At 52.6% G+C, this 22,899-nt stretch overlaps 1 protein-coding gene across 1 annotated transcript; it reads left to right on the forward strand.

Annotated features, from left to right (window-relative positions):
* The first annotated feature begins 805 nt into the window (after positions 1 to 805).
* Positions 806 to 22,482, forward strand: LOC122364708 (flocculation protein FLO11-like). Its single transcript, XM_043335357.1, has 8 exons — positions 806 to 1,063; positions 5,784 to 5,921; positions 6,455 to 6,577; positions 7,144 to 8,082; positions 10,442 to 10,581; positions 11,687 to 11,779; positions 19,822 to 20,009; positions 21,796 to 22,482. The coding sequence occupies exons 1-8, from the start codon at positions 868 to 870 to the stop codon at positions 21,902 to 21,904; spliced, it is 1,926 nt and encodes a 641-aa protein (XP_043191292.1). The 5' UTR covers positions 806 to 867; the 3' UTR covers positions 21,905 to 22,482.
* Positions 22,483 to 22,899: the final 417 nt, after the last annotated feature.

A 22,899-nucleotide genomic window follows, 5' to 3' on the forward strand; every position in this document is an offset into this window, starting at 1 on the left:
ATATCTGGTTCCAAAACCCCTATATGGAAATTATCGGGAAGAAATCACATGTTAAAAATAGTCGACGTTCGATTTTCTCAGGTTCAGTTTTTGCTCGTTTTGCTCGCTAAAACACGTGCTTGTTCGAAAAACATACTTGGAGCCAGCGTCCTTTTGAAAAAAAAAACGAACTAGGTATAGTCTTTCCCTCGTCGAAAAGTCCCAATCAGAGCTACCAAGTATAGGTATTATCAAATATCACAGAGCATCGTCAGCAGGTTTGTGCTGCGCGGCGGTGCGTTTTCTCAAACGGCGCCCATCAGGGGCTGTGGCGACATATGCTACCCTTTGATGACAATGATTCGCTGACCAATTTGTGAACAATGCGGTTCATTAGCCTGATATCAGTGCAATGGCTCAATGAAACAAATGGCATGACCCGTACGCCGAGTAGCATAGGAGCAGCAGACTCATTGTGCGGATCTTTATAGTAAATGGAAGGTGGTCATCATTGCCTACAATATAAATACAATATGAAGGTTGACTGTATCGCAATTGACTTAAATTGAATCCAGTCATTTTTGTAGATCGCAGAATCGTTGCCAAATAGCGAATGGCTTCCCCATTCAGTTCTGCCTATTCCAATCTGAAAGCAATCCAGAAAATACCTGTAGTTTGTGTGGTCGGAGCAGCGCCAATCGCAGCAACTCCTGCCTAGCAGCGGCTGTGTTTGCCGGTCCAATGCGCCCGCCCCCGCCCCGCCTCCCCACACTCGGTCACAGAGCTCCCGACTACCCCCCACTGTCGACCTTACGGGCGCGGCAGCACCACCCGGTCACAGAGCTCCCGACTACCCCCCACGGACGAGCTGACCGACGCGGCGACACTATGTCTCCCGGCCGGCTGCTCCCGGCCGCCGGGGCCTCTCTGGTGACCCTGGTCTGGGCTGCTCTGGTGACCCCCGGGTCAGCCCACCGGGACGCGCCGCCGGCCAGCTTCTCCGTGGTCTCGGCGCACTGGCACCTGGCTCACGGCGCCGTTCCGGCTGACGAGCTGCTGGACAACGTCACCGCGCGGGACGAGTGTAAGTGGGGCCGGGCAAACCGGGGGGATGGAGTATTGGATGGAGTAGTGCAGGAGTAATGCTAATGCAGGAGTAATGTTCGACAGCGTCACGGCCCGGGACGAGTGTAAGTGGGAACGGGCAAACCGGGGAGTGTGGAGTATTGGATGGAGTAGTGCAGGACTGCAGGAGTAATGCTCGACAACGTCACCGCGCGGGACGAGTGTAAGTAGGAACGGTCGGGCAAACCGGGGAGCATGGAGTACGCACAGACCGGGGCAGAATACGAACCAGGAAATGAATGAGACAAATGAATTGTTGCAGGATAGCTCTCCGTAGGATCCACCAGCCTCTGAGTGGAAGGAGAAAGGACCATTGATTTTTTTTATCAATATAGTCCCAACCTTTTGAATCGAAGGATTCACAGCGTCAGCGACTAGTCAGGGCCTCCCTCTAAGCAGAGTTTGTTACGTTTGCCCCGCCCTCTACACACATTCCGATCGCGCAATTCCTGCGGCATATTTCATAAAGCGGCGTAAAATGCGACCTACGCGGTTTTCCACGCATTTGGTTGCACTTAAACGCACAAGCGGTTTCTCAAAATTATTGCGGGCGTAACCATGCTAACCATATGGTGCTATAAAAGTGACCATTTCACCTTAACATTAGATTTGAGTTGAGACAGCCAAATTGGGCTCCCTGGCTCACAATCACCGGTTTCGGCACTTGCATTATCGAGAAATGCCTTAACCCTCGCCGGCCGAGGGGGGGGGGGGGCGGGTGCCGCCCCCCATAGGGTTTTTTCGCGATAGATCCGAACACGCTGGAGATAGAGAGCTGAAACTTGGCATACCTGACCTTTGATTCAAGCCGGATCTTTTGACACCAACCACATTTTCGGGTCAGGTCAGGTCACTGACCTATGACGTCATAAGTGAACCTCTGCACGGTCTTCAGATGTCGCAACTTCGCAACGCCCTCACTGCCAGAGGAGCTTTCACAGGGAAATGAAATTTGCAGGATCTAGTATCCATTACGAGTCTCACAACTTGCATATCTCGGATTCTTCCTAAAGGTCATATGAGGTCAGGTCATTTTCGTGACCTCACCATTAGGTATAAGTCAATGGGGAAAAATGAAAACTGCTATTCTGACGCCGCGAACGATCTCCAACTATCTCAAGCACACAGAATCGTAATTTGATGCACTCCTTGCAAGGTTAGTTGCGTCGCTTTTGCAATGTTGACCTTGCGTGACGTCATTTATGACGTGATCAAGTTCATATTCCTTTTTCGTCAATAACTCCCGATCAAATTGAGCTAGCGAGTCGGGAAAGCCACCAATGGACTCAGGAAGACCTGTCGAATCGAATGATATGCGCCATGACCTCTTTCGACCAACTTTGTGACCTGGGGGCGCTGACCTGACCGTGACCTGAGGTCAACACCCTAAGTTGACCTCACCCACACAAAAAGTATATCTTTCGACGCGCCTGAGCGAGGCAAACACGATGCTGCCATAATCGCGGCTCTGTGGCCGTTTTTGCGAAGTTATTCACCAAAAACTGAACCGTACCTTGGGGCACTTGCCCTGACCTCAGAGGTCACCGGTTGACCTAGGACCTAAAAGATAAAATCGGGTACCAATATATGCGTCTCGTAACGGCGCATACGCTCGTTTTTTCCGCGACGCGCTAGCTCCACCAGGGGAGAAACGGCGGGGCGGGGGTGGGGGGTGGGGTCGTACCCGCCCCCCCCCCCCCCTCGGCCGGCGCGTATGTAGAAAACCAATAAGTCCGGCGAGGGTTAAATCGAAAATATTTAATTTCAAAGTTGCAGGATTCAGAGGGGCTAATACATTTTAATGCCCCCTCTGAATGCGTGACGTCAGCGCAGATCTAACGATTTGTAAACTTTTTACTAAAACGTTTGGTAACACGTTGTAGTATGTATGTATGTATGTATGTATGTATGTATGTATGTATGTATGTATGCATTGACACCAAAAGCCTTCCACATATGGCGTGGCGATTACGGCTTAGTATTTGCTGCATTGCGCACAACATCTGCCGCACTTAAAGGATGACAAATAACAAAGTATCTCGAGAACGAGTGAATACTTTTCGATTAAATATGATAGATATTCATTTTTGATTTTTCTGAGCCATGGTACGTCACTTAAATGCCAATTTATTAACTTGTTTAAAGGTAGGAGAGTCCTTTTAACTAGTTAAGCAGTGGATGTGGTAAAGTCCAAAATAAGCGAAAGCATTCCACTGGCGTATAATACGCTTTCTGATCCTTATGATACCACCCATTTCTAAAGCGTGTATTTTCTTAGTGCGTAAATACACCTCGATGCAAACTAGGTGGCCAGAGCACCAAGTTCCTCTTTGGTCCGACCTTGCAACCACCATAACACGCGGACTAGGCCACGAAACTTCTAATTTACTTCTTGAGGAGGCTTGGGTGCCTGTAGTAGCACGTGACTGATGAACCCGCCATGTATGTACTCCTCAGAATGGGCCCACTGAGGATCTGTGGGGGCTCATCAAACAGAACGTTTATAGGGGAAGGTGGCAGGTCAACTGACACGCACAGCTGAAGCAGAGAATCCAGCAGGTCATCCGTCACATTGACCCGGAGGTGACGCGAAAGATATCGGGGCTGCTATTGCGCGTGCGCCTGGCGACTGACAGAGGTCCTGTGTCGCAGATCCACTAGGCCGAGCGTAATCACAACAAAATAAAGACACGGTAACGCGATTTTCGCTGTTTTCGCCTGAAAACTTTTAGCACACTAGCTGTTCAAACTTTGTCTAATTTCATACTGACCACCCGTTATCAATGCCACCGTGCCATCGCCAATTAACGGCGCTACGTGCCTTGTTCACGGCCACACGGACCTCATGTTTACCGAAGACGCTCCACTACCTTCCACAACACTGTCATCACTATGAAATCAACTCGCTTGTGTTTTTGAACAGGAGGCTCACTCTGCGTCACGCCATCAATCACATACAATGGTAGACTTAATCAAAGTCACGTTATCAATCTGGGCATACTATCGCAGACATACTCAGCGTCACGTTATCAATCACAAAGAGCTCCCAACTGGGCGATGGGAAACGTGACTTATAGGACGTTCTGGGTTCGGAGCCCAGAGGCTACTTATTGTTTGTCAACGGGCAATTTGTATTTTGACATTATACGTTTTAGCGCTTATGCTTATATAACAATTATTTGTGTGACAAAACGGCACACTGTGAGATAGGAATCATGCACTACTCAGTATTTTAATTATCGACCGTTGCTGTCAGTGGACCATGTCGTCATCCTTGATGGTGAGCCCATCAAATGTATAGTCGACTACAGAATGATGTTCTTCTCCTCAGAAGCTTTCAGTTGACCTGAGCGCTAAATTGTGCCGTTTATCACGCAATTCAGCGTGTCGATTGTGAGCATTGGGACAAAGCTATAATTTGTGAGCTCAGCCCGTGTGATGCGGCACAGCCTACCACTCCAGGCAAATAATTGCCTGTGAAAAGTGGAACATCATTCTGTAGTCGACTATACATAAACGTAAACGTTAATATAATCACTGCAGCAAGCACGCTGTAGAGTGCAGATACGGACTGGCCAGCGGACGCTGTGACCTGTGGCACCCTGACGTTTGTCAGGTTGTCTCAATGAATGGGACAGTGACCGGCAGATATAGGTACGAGTTGACGCCCGTCCAATAGCGGACAGTGACCGGCAGATATACGAGTTGACGCCCGTCCCAAAGTGGACAGCGAGCGGCAGATATACGAGTTACTAGTGGTGTCAATCGGAACTTGAATCTTCGGAATTCCGATTTTGTCCAATGTCCAATGCGGAATTCGGTTGGACAATGACAGCAGGCCTTGGACAACTTTGGACAATCGCTTGCTACACCTCAACATGTTTATAAAGTAATCGTGTTTAACATTGATTGGCTATTAGAAAGCTCAGCTTTCGATATGATTACCACTTTTGAGCTGGTAACGATACATTAAAACCAAATTAAATAACTGTGTTGAGTGTAAACTATTGTGTAGATGTCGGACATCTTTGGACAAATGGCTGGCTTGGAAATTTTTGGACGGACAGTCGACGTAAGTATTGGACATTGGACGGACATTGGACATATGTTTTCTGAAATTGACATCACTACGAGTTACCATCCGCCCGCGCCAGTGAATGGCGAGACACGAGGGACGCTTGTCGTCCCATGTCCGCCGGCGACGCTGGGTGAATAGGTGCAAAAACTGTGTGCGGACAAACATCGAACAAACTACATATGCGATGGGCTTCGGTATCAAATAGCTATTGTCCTATGCAATATGTCTGAAATTGAATACATTTTCCTAATATGTTATGCTGCGCATTTGATCATCATGCAAGCATGCAGAAAATGCATCCTGCAGGAATTAGTGTAAACAACATAAGTAATATTTACACTTACAAACTGTAGCATGTCTAACATGTCTTTGAATATTACTGTTGGAAAATACAATCCGCCGCATTCATTTGTAGAGTCGCTGATATTGGTTTCCTCTCCGATTTCAATGGATAGTGTCCGAGGTTGTGCCCTGCCGCCACCGGATTCTCTGTCAGTTGTCAGTTCCCTCGGTGTTTCGGGGGTCACCCCTCTGTGTCACGGTGTCACCCCCTCTGTGTCACGGTGTCACCCCCTGTGTCATCCCTCCCCCGGTCCACCAGGTGAGTGTCTGGCGCGCTGCTTCCGAAGAGTAGACTGCCTCAGCTTCAGCTGGGTGGACGGCCACTGCATCCTTTACAGCGTTCGCGGTAACGTGGGCTCCCTACGACCGGGCCCCGTGCGCTTCCGAACTGGATTGGGTGAGTACCGGGAGCGGGGCTCCCTCCGACCGGGACCCGTGCGCTACCGGACTGGACTGGGTGAGATAGTGAGTACCGGGTCCCCCGGCCCTCTGATATAGGTGCGTGACACAACAACAACAAAAAATAGGTGCTTGACTCAATCTTCAAATGACCCGGGCTGGCTAACGTAACCGTTTTGATGACTGAGCTACGCATTCCGTCAGTAACATTGTTCGAGTGTTACACTACACACTCTTCTCGGATGTTCGTATTGCATTTGAGCCTGACTTTACCTTCGGATAAGAAAATCGATATTTTTATTGTGTAGTCAGCTCGTGACTACGTTCGATACGACAATATATTCTTCTTGCCTATAATTCGGCAGTGAGAAGCCTTCGCTTGACGGCTGACGCTTAGCTACACGCATATTTCCGACAATCTACATGAAATGGGGGGGGGGCTAGAATGCTGCTATTTTCCACAACAACACAGCTGAATGCATCCATTGGCTGATTTAGGATGGATTTTTATTTTATCTACTGCGATTTCAGCCTACCTGGGCGACTGGTGTCTGGATGACTGGGAGTGTCGAGTGATGGCGTCGGAGGCCGTCTGCCTGTACAACACGTGCCACTGTCCCTTCGGACAGCACCGGCATAACAGGACAACGTGCGGTAAGAGCAACTCCGCTGTACAGTGCAACCGGACAACGCGCGGTAAGACGAACTCCGTCGCGCAGCACCAGTAAAACCGGACAGCGTGCGGCTCCGGAAGGCATCAGCAAAAGCGAACATCATGCAGTAAGGAGACCGAGACATTTGCCGTCCTAAGCCGTGAGGTATAGCGTTAACACTGCAGTACAGTAGGTATGTAAGTACGAGTACCAGCAGAACAAAACAACATGAGCAAATAAATCGCCGGGCAGTACCAGCAGAACAGAGCAGCGTGCGGTAAATAAACCGCCGGCGCCGCACAGTACCAGTAGGACAGAACAGCCGGGCGGCATGCGGTAAGGAGACAGCAATCCCCCAGCTACAGCGTATGGACAGAAGCAATGACCTGGCTCCACAGTCCACATCCTGTAGCATCATTCTAAGTAATGTACACTGTCTTGAAGCCCAAAGACATAGTTACCATTCACTTCTGTCGTGGTGACTCGAATGCTGTATGTTAACATGCTGATAGCTTATATCATCAATTCAAAATACCTCGTGCGTTGACCATTGTCACTTTATTCCAGGATACGATCCATTTGGAACAGAAAATGGAGGCGACTTTACCATTGCACCATGGAGTTCCCCCAATGAACAGGCGGCAGACGTCACCACAACTCAGGAGATAGCAACTGCAGCGTCCACAACTCGGCAGGCAACAGCTGCAACTGCGAGAAGCTCAACTCAACAGACCACGACGACTGCAACATCTGCAACGCCGACAACATTCACCGCTCAGCAGACCGCATCCGACCCATCCACCAATCAGCTGGCAGCTGGAGCAGAATCCCCCAATCAGGAAACGGCAGTTGGGTCATCGGCCAGCCAGGAGACGACAGCCGCCCCATCCACCAATCAGCTGCCAGCAGTGGATACCTCCACCAGCGGAGGTACCGGGGACGGTACGACCACCGAACAGGCTCTGTTCACAGAGACGCTCTATTCCAATGGCGGGATGATGGGGGATCCCGTCAGCGGTCAAAACACAGACGACATATCGACCAATCAGCTGACGACTGCTGAACCAACATCCACCTCAGAACCGCTAATGGGTGAACCATTCACCGACCAACTGGCTACAGCAGGCATGTCCACCGATCAGAAGACAACGCTGGTAGCTCCAATGGCGGCTGAGGAGACTGCCCCCGCCCAGGGTATCGCCGCGGGGACCTCTGACAGCACACAGTCGGCGACAGAGGGGACCTCTGACAGCACACAGTCGGCGACAGAGGGGACCTCTGACAGCACACAGTCGGCGACAGAGGGGACCTCTGACAGCACACAGTCGGCGACAGAGGGGACCTCTGACAGCACACAGTCGGCGACAGAGGGGACCTCTGACAGCACACAGTCGGCGACAGAGGGCGTGATGATGACGGGCGACATCCAACCGGTGACTTCCGAATCGAGACATACGGCGACCGGTTCACAAACAGCCGTCACTTCCACCACGGACCGGCCGGCAGGTAGGTCTGACGACTATCATCTGTCACAGCACTATCACTATCATCACTATCATCTGTCTGACACTATCATCTGTCACAAACAACGCACAAACAACTGTCGCAAATGCAACAGAAACAGCTGTTACAACTTACAAACACCATAGAAAGAGCTGTCACAAACACCGCAAACGAGGCTGTCACAATTGCCACAAACAACACAAACACGAAACAACTAACACAACATAACACACGCAAAAACACGCGGTTAAACATAACACAAGCTGACAACTGCCACAACTTGAGTACTGACCAGACCACAATGACTGCTGTTTTGGCCACGAGCTATAAACTATCTGTCGACTGTCATTAACACCACACCACAAACAGGTGGTGATCATAAAAAGGCATGATAGGTAATGACAAGCACAAACCAGTGACAGGTAAGCAACGTTGACCTGGTGTTAGTGGTTTCGGTCGATCCACCCAGCCTAAACTCAATCAGCATTTCCCAAGATCCTTCAATTGACGGCATCGTGCGTCGTTGCAGACTTTCTAAACGGTCAAAGTTCCAACTGTATAGAGCCACCACTGCAGCCCAGTTTACTGGCGGCCATCCGCCACTGCAGCTCACAGCCCCAGTGTCCCACCACCCACCGCCGCAGCCCCGAGTCACTGCTGTCCCACCACCCACCGCCGCAGCCCCGAGTCACTACTGTCCCACCACCCACCGCCGCAGCCCCGACTAACTGCTGTCCCACCACCCACCGCCGCAGCCCCGAGTCACTGCTGTCCCACCACCCACCGCCGCAGTCCCGAGTCACTGCTGTCCCACCACCCACCGCCGCAGCCCCGAGTCACTGCTGTCCGACCACCCACCGCCGCAGCCCCGAGTCACTGCTCCCACCACCCACCGCCGCAGCCCCGAGTCACTGCTGTCCGACCACCCACTACTGCAGCCCCGAGTCACTGCTGTTCCACCACCCACCGCCGCAGCCCCGAGTCACTGCTGTTCCACCACCCACCGCCGCAGCCCCGAGTCACTGCTGTCCCATCTGTCCCACCGCCGCAGCCCCGAGTCACTGCTGTCCCACCACCCACCGCCGCAGCCCCGAGTCACTGCTGTCCCACCTGTCCCCGCTGCAGCCCCGAGTCACTGTCCCACCACCCACCGCGGCAGCCCCGAGTCACTGCTGTCCCACCACCCACCGCCGCAGCCCCGAGTCACTGCTGTCCCACCACCCACCGCGGCAGCCCCGAGTCACTGCTGTCCCACCACCCACCGCCGCAGCCCCGAGTTACTGCTCCCACCACCCACCGCCGCAGCCCCGAGTTACTGCTGTCCCACCACCCACCGCCGCAGCCCCGAGTTACTGCTGTCCCACCACCCACCGCCGCAGCCCCGAGTTACTGCTGTCCCACCACCCACCGCCGCAGCCCCGAGTTACTGCTGTCCCACCACCCACCGCCGCAGCCCCGAGTTACTGCTGTCCCACCACCCACCGCCGCAGCCCCGAGTTACTGCTGTCCCACCACCCACCGCCGCAGCCCCGAGTTACTGCTGTCCCACCACCCACCGCCGCAGCCCCGAGTTACTGCTCCCACCACCCACCGCCGCAGCCCCGAGTTACTGCTGTCCCACCACCCACCGCCGCAGCCCCGAGTTACTGCTGTCCCACCACCCACCGCCGCAGCCCCGAGTTACTGCTCCCACCACCCACCGCCGCAGCCCCGAGTTACTGCTGTCCCACCACCCACCGCCGCAGCCCCGAGTCACTGCTGTCCCACCTGTCCCACCGCCGCAGCCCCGAGTCACTGCTAGTGCTGTCCCACCACCCACCGCCGCAGCCCCGAGTCACTGCTGTCCCACCTGTCCCACCGCCGCAGCCCCGAGTCACTGCTGTCCCACCACCCACCGCCGCAGCCCCGAGTCACTGCTGTCCCACCACCCACCGCCGCAGCCCCGAGTTACTGCTGTCCCACCACCCACCGCCGCAGCCCCGAGTTACTGCTGTCCCACCACCCACCGCCGCAGCCCCGAGTCACTGCTGTCCCACCTGTCCCACCGCCGCAGCCCCGAGTCACTGCTAGTGCTGTCCCACCACCCACCGCCGCAGCCCCGAGTCACTGCTGTCCCACCACCCACCGCCGCAGCCCCGAGTCACTGCTGTCCCACCACCCACCGCCGCAACCCCGAGTCACTGCTGTCCCACGTATCCCACCGCCGCAGCCCCGAGTCACTGCTGTTTCACCACCCGCCGCCGCAGCCCCGAGTCACTGCCCACCACCCACCGCCGCAGCCCCGAGTCACCCACCACCCGCCGCCGCAGCCCCGAGTCACTGCTGTCACTGCTGTCACTGCTGTCCCACCTGTCCCCGCCAGCCGCGGAGGTCGTCTACGTGCAGCGGAACGTCTCGGTATTCGGCGCCGCCCTGCTCAACTGCTCCGGTGACGAGTCCAGGCCGATGGCGCTGGTGGGGCTGAAGGACGACCCCGCCACGGCGGCTCAAACGCCCTGGCAGGTCAGGGGGAGGGGGGGGGGGTGACAGGACCAACCACGGCGGCACAAACGCCCTGGCAGGTCTGTGGGAGGGGGAGGGGGTAGACACGACCCGCCACGGCGGCCCAAACGCCCTGGCAGGTCTGTGGGAGGGGGGGGTAGACACGACCCGCCACGGCGGCCCAAACGCCCTGGGAGGTCTGTGGGGAGACACACAGCCCGGGGAGCAGGAGTGGAGAAGAACGAAACGAGTCGTGGCCAGGGAAAGGGAGGAGCGAACACGATAGGAACGGAGAGGGAAGGAGATATGACCAACACTTGCCAATATATCATTTTAAGAGTGCAATGCAGCACTTTGCTCGTGACGTTCTCCTACGAAAAAAACGGCAATAAACTTCCTTAACAAAAGTGAACAGCGTGGGATAACGTTTGAAATGTTTTCCGATATCCTGGTCGAAGCTGGTAGAAGTTCAGGCAAAAGTTTAGATTTACCGGCATTTTAGTTTATAATAATGGTCTCTAGAGCTGCTATTTATAGACACATAATAGAAATATTTATTATATGATAAGGCATTCACCCTCGCCGGCACAGGCCATTTTGCGTCCTTCGACGGCACAAGGGGGGGGGGTTCGTAGACCCCCCTCGCGTTTGGCCCCTGATCGAGCTAGAGCTTCGCAGAAAAAACGAGCGTGTTGCCCGTCACGAGAGGAAGATGATACCCAATTTAAGGGTCCTAGGTCATCGGGTGACCTTCCAGGTCAGGTCAATGACCCGAAAACCGGGAAAATCGGGACCTGTTAGAAAGTCGTAAAGCGTGGCTGCTATGTGGTTTTCCCGGGTGCTGATCACGAATATCGTGTTAGTTTTGATCAGAGATGATGTCTTTGATGATTGATGATTGCATCAACCCCCCGTGCCGGCGAGGGTTAATAATGAGGGCTGCTTCGCAGCACTGCCGTCACAAAAATAACATAGAATTTGCATATATACCTACCAAGACTGTGTGAAGATTGTTGTACCTACTGTTATTCATGGACGAGTACGGAGCAATGCGCAGTTCGTCAGTTACTTGACTCGCGACATCATTGCTACTTCACGGACCTCAGTGACAGCGGCGTTGTTGCAGACCCTGGACCAGGTGAACTGCGCGCAGTTTGTCGGCCACCCAGACCTGGTCATCGGGGCGGAGACGCCTCTCATCCCATTTGAACAAGGAAAGGTGAGCTCGGTGGGCCTACTATTTTACACGCTCTGCTAAGGGGTGCCGGTCTAACCCTGCTCCCAGGTCTCTCGTCTCTCGATCTTACGATCGCTACCCATTAATATTCATGTCTGTGTGTCAGTGAGTTTTTTTTTTCTGTTGAGCCGCCAGCAGTGCTGTCACGCTGTCATGGGTGGAGAACCTGCCCCGGCCACCCCGGCCGTGGCCGGGGTAACTTTCAGCCTACCCCGGCGCGGCCGGGGTAACTTTTCTACTCTTGTAAATCCTAAAAGCTGTCTCCATACGAGAAAAGAAAACTCACGCTCTTCGAATGTTGACTTCCATGGGCGTAATATTGCAAATCAGGTAGGTATTTACCATTTACTTAACTTGCCATAATCTCCAACCCTAAGACCCGCGTGTGGTCGCCAATGCCAAGATTGCTCTCACATCCTGTTCAGTTTCGAAATTTTGTCGCGCCTTCGGCGCACTTTTTTAAAACCACTGCTTAACCTCATTGCCTTCGACTGACCTGCCACCAACCGCAACCACACCCGTTTATGAGCGCACCCGTCAGGGTGCTCATAAACACCGAGCGGCCATCATGCTTCGAACTCGGACTGTTGTAACCGGGCCGCGTGCTCTCGCCACGCGGAATCCAACGCTCTAGCAACTGAGCTACGAGACCGGGACCGGTCGATATTCCTGGATCGACTCCATGTTTGTATTATAAGAGCCATCCAACATTGAAAAAGGCTACGCCCGTGGATGTCAGTGACCTATTGTAGTGCTTTGCTATGGTTCGATCTGTCAATTTCTCTGTAAAGCTTCTACTATGGTGAGTTGTCTTTTTGTAGCTATTTTGAGACACAATAAAAAGCTGAAAACGCAACATTTAGGTACTCAAAATGGCATATGGTTTGGTTTGGGTTCGGTGTGAAATTGGAAGTTTAAGTAAAAAGAATTAATAATTTAAAAGGAAATTGCCTTTTCGATCATTCCAAAAATGTTTTGAATAAGTGAGTGAGTGAAAATGAGGTTTTAAGGCGTCCCTGTCCATTGGACATTCGGCCGCCTGTAAAGAATCTGTTTGCTAGAAAAATATCGAATTGCTAGAATTTTGATATTGCAAGTGCTTATTTACTTTAATTAAGTGTGTGAGTTCTAAAATTTTGACCTTTAAAGTGCTCGGTAACGCGTTGTGGCTTTCTTGGGAGGTGAGTGGGATCCTGGGACTTACTTTACCTACTATTAGAATAAGTTTTACGTTATAGTTACTTTAAAGGGTTGTTAAGATGCCACTTTGTCCTCCATCAAGACAATAAATTCGATTTGGGATTAATTTTGCCATGGTGCCGGCACATGGCCTACTCTTCACGAACTACACCATGGGTTCTTTATCGTGCGGGTTAGGAGGCAATCCCCACACCCCCTCTCACGCCGGGTGTCGCGTTCACCCTACAATGCCGGGTGGTGCATGGGCCTAAATAATTATTGTCTGAAGGACAAGACTGCATGGCCATTTAACAACTTTGAAGAGGTGAAGACCAGTTGGCCTCTCTTAATTTTGAATCTCTCCTGTCTGCGCGTGACTGGCACCAAGCTTGGACCAGCGCACGGCTGAGTGGTGTGGTGAATGTCGGCCGGCGTAACTGGCACCAAGCTTGGACTAGCGCCCGGCTGAATGGTGTAGTGAATATCAGCCGGCGTATCTAGCACCAAGCTTGGACCAGCGCACGGTTGAGTGGTGTAATGGGTGTCAGCCGGCGTAACTGGCACCAAGCTTGGACCAGCGCACGGCGGAGCCAGGAGAATTCTCGAGTGTGATTACCGCTAAGTCAACTGTTGGGATGTTGGGCACGGCACTTAACTGTTCGTTGATGTGTGCTTTAGAGTGCTCCTGTTAGCTTAGTGTCTTGTAAATATCTGAAGAGAAGTGCTAATAGCTCTGGGTGTCTGTCACCTAAAAGCTGATCTAAGCTCAACGTTACGTTCTCCTGCCGACAGAAGGCAATAATGTGTTGTCGGTGGAGGTTGAAGTTAGAGCACTCTAGCAGGATGTGTTGAACTGTAGGCACTGTGTTGACATTGCAGAAGGCACAAATGTTATATTGTTGTGGTTCTAGCCATGGTGCGTTGAGTCTGGTGCGTCCGGTTCTAAGTCTGGTGAGCATTACTTCCTTTTGCCTTGTGTTTTGTTTTGAGGTCGCCCAGAAGCCTAATCGGGGTTTGATTGAGTACATGTGTGCTGGTCCTATCTCGTCCCATGTCGTTTGTCGTAGTTGTTGTATGTGGAGTTCGAGGATGGCCTTGCAGTCGTCTGCCGGGTACTGTATTGCAAGTGGTTCTGCTAGATGCAATGCTTGCTTTGCTAGTTTGTCTGCCTTTTCGTTTCCAGAGATAGAAGCATGTCCAGGAATCCAAAGAAATTTAATGTTTCGTTTTTCAGGGATAGAATTTTGAATGCGAGAAATGATGAAATGTGTTGGGCTTGTGTGTTACTCAGGGCTTGTAAGACTGATTTTGAGTCGGTGCAGATTACTACGTTACTAAGCTTTTCATGGGTACATAATTTGACGGCGAATAAGAGGGCCATGGCCTCAGCTGTGAAAATGGAGAAGTTATCCGGTAAACGTCTGCTTAATTCAAAGTGCGGAGTCGTCAGTGCAAAAGCTACTTTGTGTTCCTGTTTTGAGCCGTCAGTGTACATGAATGTTTTGTTTGGGCGCTGTGCTTTGTATTCGTTAAATTTCGACTGCATTTCTGTTGGTGTGATGTCTGATTTGTTTCCAGAGAAAAGATATTCGATTTTGGGTGGTGCCTTTAGCCAGAAGGGTTTTGCTCGAGGCCTGGGTGCCAGATCCGGTAAAGTAAATTGCAGTTTAGATAAGCAGGTGCTCAACTGATCATTTAGTGATGGGTGTCGTAATCGGGAATGTCTATGACATCCGAGTCTGCTTATCGGCCGGAAGCAGTGTTGCACTGGGTGGTTCGGAGTTGTTTTAACATTAATGGCATATCGGCAAAGTTGTTGCATACGTCTTTCCTGGCAATTCAACATGTTGACGTCGGCCAGAAGTGTCGTGTTTCGTGTACTGGGTATGGCCCCGGTTGCAATGCGCAGACATGTGTTCTGGATGGCTTCTATTTGTTTTATCTGGTGATCTGTTAGGCTTCCGTGATAAGCTATACTGCAGTACTCTAAAATGGGTCTGATGATGGCCTTGTATAGTTGCAAAATGGTTTTTCGGTCGCCGCCCCAGTCTGTGCCTGTGAGCGCACGGAGGAGGTTCATGCGCTTTGCGCACTTGTTTTTGATGTCTTTGATGTGCTTAGAAAATGTTAAATTTCGATCTATGCGGACTCCTAAGAATTTGAAATCTTTGGCTTCCTTAACTGCTTTGCCGTTAAGGTTTAACCTAGTGTTAGTGGTTTTCCGGTTTCTAGTGAAGGTTACAGAGGCGGACTTCTCGGTTGATATGGTGAAGCCCCATTCTTTGCACCATAATGCAATTTTGTTCAGGCCAAGTTGGACGTCTTTTTCGACCTTGAAGAGGTCGTGGTGTGTAGCCCAAATGGCCACGTCGTCCGCAAAAAGTGAGTATTTTACATAGTACTTTGCCGTGGTGAACATGTCGTTGATCATAATAAGGAAGAGCGTTGGTGATAGTACACTACCTTGAGGGAGACCTTGATCCTGAGATGTTGCTGGTGAGAGTGTTGTGCTGCACCTAGCTTGGAAGGTTCGGTCCGCAAGAAAGTTGATGATGAAGTGAGCAAGGTGTCCGCGCAGTCCTAGTTGGTGAAGCTTGTAAATAATTGCCGGTTTTTGTACTCGATCGAAAGCTGCTGTGATATCTAGAAATACTGCTACTGTTGTCCGTTTGCGATAAAATCCTGTGCTAATGTCTGAGATGAGTCTAATGATGTTGTCTGTTGTCGACTTCCCGCGCCTGAAGCCGCATTGGTGTTCGTCGAGCAGGTCATATGTTTCCAGGTGGTGTATGAGGCGTGTGTTGACCATGCGCTCGACTACCTTACTGGCGCAGCTAGTGAGTGAGATGGGGCGATAGCCACTGGGATGTTGCTTGTCTTTGTTTGGTTTTGGAATTGGTATGATGGTGCTTTCCCGCCAAGAGGTCGGGTACGAGTGGTTTATGAAGAGGTTATTAATGGCCGCTAAGAGGTACGTTAATGATTGTTTACTGAGGCGTCGGAAAAATTCGTAATGTATGTCGTCCGGCCCAACCGACGTGTTTCCGCACTTGCTGATGGCATGTGATAACTCGTGTAGTGTAAATGGTTTGTTATAAATTTCGTAGTTGTTGGAGGTGAAGTCGCAGCTATTGGCAAGATTTCCTAGTCGTGACCTGAGTTGTGGTGGGTATGAGCTGTTAGCTGACACTGAATGGTAATGTTTCGCAAATTCCATCATGACTTGCTCTGGGTCAGTAATTTCCTGCCCTCTTACTTTAAGCGAAGGGAATGGCCCTGGGGGTGCGCGTTTGAGGTGGAAAGCTTTAAGAAGCTTCCAGATTTTTGCTGTTGGTGTGAAGCGATTGAATTTGGATGCAAATGATTGCCAAGAGTTAGTGCGCTCTGTTTTAAAGATAGTTTTGCAAGATGCAGCAGCTTGTTTGTACGCTAGGCGGTGAGCCTCGCATATGCAACGTTTAAATTGTTTTAGTGCTCTTTTCCTGATTGCTACTGCTTGGCTGCAGGCTGGAGTCCACCATGGCGCTGATGCCTTTTTGGGTGGTTGCTTACTTTTGGGCACACTGGCTTGTGCTGCGGAGCCGATGGCTCTTAGAATTACTGAAATGTCTGGATGATCTGTGTCACCCAGTGAGAGGTTCACCATTTCCTCAAATTTCGACCAGTCAGCCCTTTTTAAATTCCAGCCTGGAGTAAAGGTTTTAACGTGGCGAATTGACCTCGGACTAAGTGTAAGTTTAATTTTGTAGTGGTCACTGGGCCCTGGGTCTGACGATATTGCCCAATCAAATAGGTGATGGATTGAACTTGTGCAGCACGTTAGGTCTATGGCTCGGTCGATGCCCCTTAGGTTAAGCCTGGTGCCTTCGCCTGTGTTGAGTACTGTAAGGTTGTGTTTGTTTATGGCTGCTTCGATGGTGTTACCGCGGGAGTCGCTGCATGGGCTTCCCCATGCTGGGTGTTGTGCATTGACGTCGCCCATGAGAAGTAAGGGTGCTGGGAGCTGGCTGATTAAGTCATCCAGCTCCTGTGGTGTCGGGTTGGCTTGGGAAGGTGGTATGTATATTGACAGTGTGGTGACTTGTGTGTAGCCTATCCTTAAACGTATAGCAACGCAATTGAGTGGTGTGTTGATAGCTACTCTATTGTGCGGGACACTGTTGGCTATGAGGATGGCCGCTCCTTCTCGTCTGTTTTGTTCGTTAACGTTATGTGTATGCCAAGTGTACCCTGGGATTTTAAACCATTGGTCTGAATCTCGAAAATGGGTCTCTTGGAGTGCAGCCAGGACCGGGTTCGTTCGGAGAATTTCACCTTTGAACTCCGGCCACTTCGTAAGTAGCCCGCGTGTGTTCCATTGTAGCAAGTGCGTCATTTAGAGGGAACTGCGCGGTTGATATGAGTAGTCTCTGACACATAGTGCGAGACTGGAGTAGGGTTGGATTGGTCAGCCAGATCCCTCGCCTTTCGTTTGCGGTAGGCGCGTGTCATGAGAGGGGAGGGAAGAGGTTGGTGGAGGGATTCGATGTTTCGCTGAACGGGAGATAAAGAGCGTGAGCGGACGTGTTTTGGAGGCGAGATGGGACGAGGAATCCGTGTGTTTGAGGCTGGGCCTGAACTTGGGTTCGAAGCGGATGATCGGGTTGAGGGGTTGGAGGGAGTGATGTATAGGCTGGAGCTGCTCTGAGAGCATGGATGGGAATCAGGGTCAGTCTGCGTGTAAACAGACCGCAGAGTGGGTGGAGGAGGAGGGTCTGTGGAAGTGGAGACGGTCTGGGTGATTGGTGGGGGGCTTGTGGAGGTTGCAGTGGTGCGGGTTGGAGGCTTGGGTCGGGTGGGCGGAGGCTGGTTAGGGTGGGTGGGAGGTATACAGTGTGGAGGTGGAGGTAGGAGCGGGAAGTCCCGCCTCAAGAACGGGGGTCCCGGCAGCGGACCGGGCACTCTCCATCCCTGTGGCGGTCTGGGGTGAGGCGGATAGGGCGGTGTAGGAAAGATCCCTGGTGGGGATCCAGCGAGGTGGGTGAGGTGGTGTTGGGATGAGGGCAGGTCGGCGACAGCTCGGTGGGTGCTGTGCTAGTGGCTGGAGTTTTGCGTTGGTGCGTGAAGCGACTGAGGCGTAGGTGCTTCCTGTTACGTTTGCGTGTTTAAATGTTTCGGCTAGATGTACTGGTGGTGCCTTGGAGACCAGGGTGCGTGAAAGGGCTGGTGGTACATGCATGCTCGCCGCGTACCTGGTCACTTCCCGCTCAAATAGCCACTTAGGGCATTTGGAGTCAGTGACCGGGTGCGATCCGTCACAGGCAGCGCATCGGAAGGGACGAGTGCACCCCTCTGACGGATGCCCCTCGCCACAACGTGCACAGCGTGCAGTACGGGAGGTGCAAGCACGTTCTCCGTGACCGTAGCGCTGACACTTCTTGCAGCGAAGGGGCAGTGGCGCGTGAAGACGTGTGCTGTATCGGCAGTGTTGTAGTGTAACGTGAGGAGGTAGGATCGTGGTGTTAAAGGTGAGTTGCAGGATGGTGTAGTGGTGGGTGGAAGCCAGTCGACGAATTGAGCTGACGCCCTGGGACGCCAACTCGTCTCCGATGACTGCTAGTGGTGTGTCTAGCGGGTTCGTGCGGATAGTGGCTCGGGTCGTGTTGAGGGTGCGGTGTAGTGTGAAGGATGCGTCGTGATTGGCGAAGGTGGTGGTGGACAGAAGTGCTTTTGTCTGTGTCTCGTTGGATGTCTTGATGAGGATGCATTTGTGCTGGGGTGTGATGCGTAGCGTAGTGCTTTTTGTGATGTCTGTGAGTGTGCGATTTATTTTGAATGCGGACTCCTTGGCCATATTCAGCCGGGGGTCCGTGTATTGGCCGACGACGTAGGAGCCGAGGTGGTGCAGTTCGATGTCTTGTGTTGTGGTGGTGTATGAGTCCATGTCTGTTAGAGTTATTTGTAGAGTGGAGAATCAGGCGCAAAAAAAGAATAGAAAATTAAACAGATGTAATTTTAGTGGTTGTATTTGGCAATTTCAAGGTCGGTAGGTTGATGAGAGATAGTGAGTTTTGGAAAGCCGTTCGTTAAGCTCCAGCTGCTCATAGAAGACGCAGCCTGTTACGCCCTGGCTTGACGAACCCGACCGAAGTCAGGTTCTTAGGCCCCAAGCGTGGAGGTATCACCGTTAGGTATCCCGGCTGGGTGGTGGATAATTGGATCTGAATTGAAGGAGAAAGAGGGAGAATTTGGCGTAGGAAGGGTGACCGGTCACGCCGGTTGGTAGGTAGACGGCAAGGGCAGCGCCGGACCACACCTTCAATCCAACGGTAGCTCCGAGCCGGCTTTCCGTCAGTCAGATGTAGCCCTATGGAACGCTTTGCCGGTGCCGTATCTCGAACGCTTGCTGCTTCTTCTTCCTGCGGCTTCACCCTTTCGCTGCTGCACTTGCTGCCGGCGCGAACTGAAAAAACTACGGTGTCGGATTCAACGCTCATCCTTGAACAAACACAGCATCCTATTCCATGCGTCAGAATAGGGGTTTGATGATGACCGTTGAGAACAACGTGAGTATATCGTCTTCCCGCGACTATCGGTCGCCGGCCGGGGTAACTTTTTCAAACATTCTCCACCCATGCACGCTGTACAATCTGCAGACAGTGTATGTACCTTTCAGTACCTGTCCTGATACGAGTACCTGTCCCGGTACCCCTACAGACAGAGTATAATACGTGTCCCCGCAGATTGAGTACCAGTACCCGTCCCTATTCCGCAGCCCGAGTAGGTACCAGTGCGGCCCAGGGCAGCTGCTGGTGGCCGTGTCCACCTCTATCGGCCAGTACCAGTACCCATCCCTATCCCCACAGCCCGAGTACCAGTGCGGCCCGGGCCAGCTGCTGGTGGCCGTCTCCACCTCTATCGGCCAGTACCTGCCCCGGCCGGGGATCGTGTGCGCCCCGGTCGAGGAGCCCCACACCATCGGCCCGGTCGGCTGTGAGACGGTGACCATCACCGAGCCGGAGAAGTACCAGAGCCCCGTCAGCGACACGGCCAGGTGGGTCAGCGAGCCGGAGAAGTACCTACCAGAGCCCCGTCAGTACAGCGAGCCGGAGAAGTACCAGAGCTCCGTCAGCGACACGGCCAGGTGGGTCAGTACATCGAGCCAGAGAAGTAGCAGAGCCCCGTCAGTACCAGAGCTCCGTCAGCGACACCGCCAGGTGGGTCAGTACAGCGAGCCGGAGAAGTACCAGAGCTCCGTCAGTACAGCGAGCCGGAGAAGTACCAGAGCTCCGTCAGTACAGCGAGCCGGAGAAGTACCAGAGCTCCGTCAGCGACACCGCCAGGTGGGTCAGTACAGCGAGCCGGAGAAGTACCAGAGCTCCGTCAGTACAGCGAGCCAGAGAAGTACCAGATCTCCGTCAGCGACACGGCCAGGTGGGTCAGTACAGCGAGCCGGAGAAGTACCAGAGCTCCGTCAGTACAGCGAGCCGGAGAAGTACCAGATCTCCGTCAGTACAGCGAGCCGGAGAAGTACCAGATCTCCGTCAGTACAGCGAGCCGGAGAAGTACCAGAGCTCTGTCAGTACCAGAGCTCCGTCAGCGACACCGCCAGGTGGGTCAGTACAGCGAGCCGGAGAAGTACCAGAGCCCCGTCAGTACAGCGAGCCGGAGAAGTACCAGAGCTCCGTCAGCGGCACGGCCAGGTGGGTCAGTACAGCGAGCCGGAGAAGTACCAGAGCTCCGTCAGTACAGCGAGCCGGAGAAGTACCAGAGCTCCGTCAGCGACACGGCCAGGTGGGTCAGTACATCGAGCCAGAGAAGTAGCAGAGCCCCGTCAGTACCAGAGCTCCGTCAGCGACACCGCCAGGTGGGTCAGTACAGCGAGCCGGAGAAGTACCAGAGCTCCGTCAGTACAGCGAGCCGGAGAAGTACCAGAGCTCCGTCAGTACAGCGAGCCGGAGAAGTACCAGAGCTCCGTCAGCGACACCGCCAGGTGGGTCAGTACAGCGAGCCGGAGAAGTACCAGAGCTCCGTCAGTACAGCGAGCCAGAGAAGTACCAGATCTCCGTCAGCGACACGGCCAGGTGGGTCAGTACAGCGAGCCGGAGAAGTACCAGAGCTCCGTCAGTACAGCGAGCCGGAGAAGTACCAGATCTCCGTCAGTACAGCGAGCCGGAGAAGTACCAGAGCTCTGTCAGTACCAGAGCTCCGTCAGCGACACCGCCAGGTGGGTCAGTACAGCGAGCCGGAAAAGTACCAGAGCCCCGTCAGTACAGCGAGCCGGAGAAGTACCAGAGCTCCGTCAGCGGCACGGCCAGGTGGGTCAGTACATCGAGCCGGAGAAGTACCAGAGCTCCGTCAGTACCAGAGCTCCGTCAGCGGCACGGCCAATTGGGTCAACACTGCCGCGCAACTGTTGTTACATTTCTCAGACACGAACGGGTAGAGTCCCTGAAACGATTCTTTCTGTTGGTGACTTGGATAGACAAGGAGTTCCTCAGCTATAAGCTTGTTTCTATCGCGGCACGCGTAGGACTGCAATCACTGGCTGCTCATGGTTCTACTAGCCCGGGTTCTGGGACCACTGCTCTGCGGCTGTGTCCGCTTCCACCGCTAGCAGGTGTGCTACTATTCCAGCTGTCCAGCAGCTGTCCAGCAGCTGACAGTTATGTACATTCCAGCTGGCCGTTCCAGTGCCCGCAGCTGGAGCTGGCAGCTCTGTTACTATTCTAGCTGTCCGTTCCAACTGAAACTGACAGCTCGGTTGTTATGTTCCAGCTGGCCGTTTCAGTGCCCCCAGCTGTCCGTTTCAGCTGCTGACAGTTATATTTATGTTCCAGCTGGCCGTTCCAGTGCCCCCAGCTGCCGCAGCCGCTGGGAATCACGGCCGTCTCCATCGACACGCTGCAGAAGCAGTGGACTTCCATCACCTGCTGCCTGATCGTATAGACCGCTGTGGACCAGCGGCGAGCCGGCTAACACAGAATACCGGCGGAACGGTCAGTCAGCGCAGACTGACAGCCGACTGTCACATCACACTGTGCCACTGTCACATCACCCGGCATCTGTACCGTCAATCGGTCGTGCGTTTTAATTCAGGCGGCGATCGGGGCTGGGCGCGAATGGTCCCTCTCCGAACCGGGCTGGCTGCTTCACTTGTGTGTGAATTTTTAACAATGTGTGGCGTGCATACCATTTTCGACAGTGCTTCGTTCGGCTTTAGTTTGTGTGTGGTGCACCTCGCCATCGGGTGTGCGCGGGCCGCGGGGCTTAACCCTATTAGTGGCAGGGGGTGGTTGTTTTTATCCACCCCTCAGGTTTTTCGGGAATATCTCCGAAACCGCTGAAGCTACGATGCTGAAATTTTCTGACTTTTCCTAAAACTAAATTGGGCACATTCCCTGAAAAATTCAAGTTCATAACTTTACCAGGGGCGGCTCCAGAGCACTTGGAATTGGGGGTGCTATTCGTGAAGCGTGTCATTTGGGCGAAGATCACGATGCTGTACCAGTTTTACGAACAGCGAATGAAAGATATCATGTGATAACATATACAAAGTTATTGTGCATCCTCTTTTGACACGTTTTTGCTATAATAGGCGGATCCAGGTGTCCAAAAAGGGGGGTTATGTTTTACCTCCCAACATAGGTGCCCTGACACCGCCTATGCATGACCAATACAATTGTAGTCGTTCTCTCATAAGAAAATTGTAACACAACAAGACCATTACCACCCTTTTTAGAAACAGTACCAACAAAAACCTTATTTACTATACTTTTTGTGTACCCCCAATCTCAATGATCTGTATCCGCCTATGATTTTTGAAATTGCATATTTTTAGGATCCATGTGAATTCTTGGTTCATTCTCTATCGATCGGCAAAAGTTGCGCTAAGATTGGTTCAGAAACCTGGCCGTGATAAACAGTCTAAAATGTATCTGCAA

The sequence above is a fragment of the Amphibalanus amphitrite genome, unplaced genomic scaffold (assembly GCF_019059575.1).
Source record: "Amphibalanus amphitrite isolate SeventyFive unplaced genomic scaffold, NRLGWU_Aamphi_draft 000693F_arrow, whole genome shotgun sequence".
Taxonomy (NCBI): Eukaryota; Metazoa; Arthropoda; class Thecostraca; order Balanomorpha; family Balanidae; genus Amphibalanus; species Amphibalanus amphitrite.

What these genes read in the sequence shown, in the direction of transcription:
- LOC122364708 (XM_043335357.1), top strand. Translation starts at nt 868, where the DNA reads ATGTCTCCCGGCCGGCTGCTCCCGGCCGCCGGGGCCTCTCTGGTGACC. An exon ending in CACCACGGACCGGCCGGCAG is followed by an intron (nt 8,083 to 10,441) that starts GTAGGTCTGACG and finishes TGTCCCCGCCAG; the next exon opens with CCGCGGAGGTCGTCTACGTG. An exon ending in CGGCTCAAACGCCCTGGCAG is followed by an intron (nt 10,582 to 11,686) that starts GTCAGGGGGAGG and finishes GCGTTGTTGCAG; the next exon opens with ACCCTGGACCAGGTGAACTG.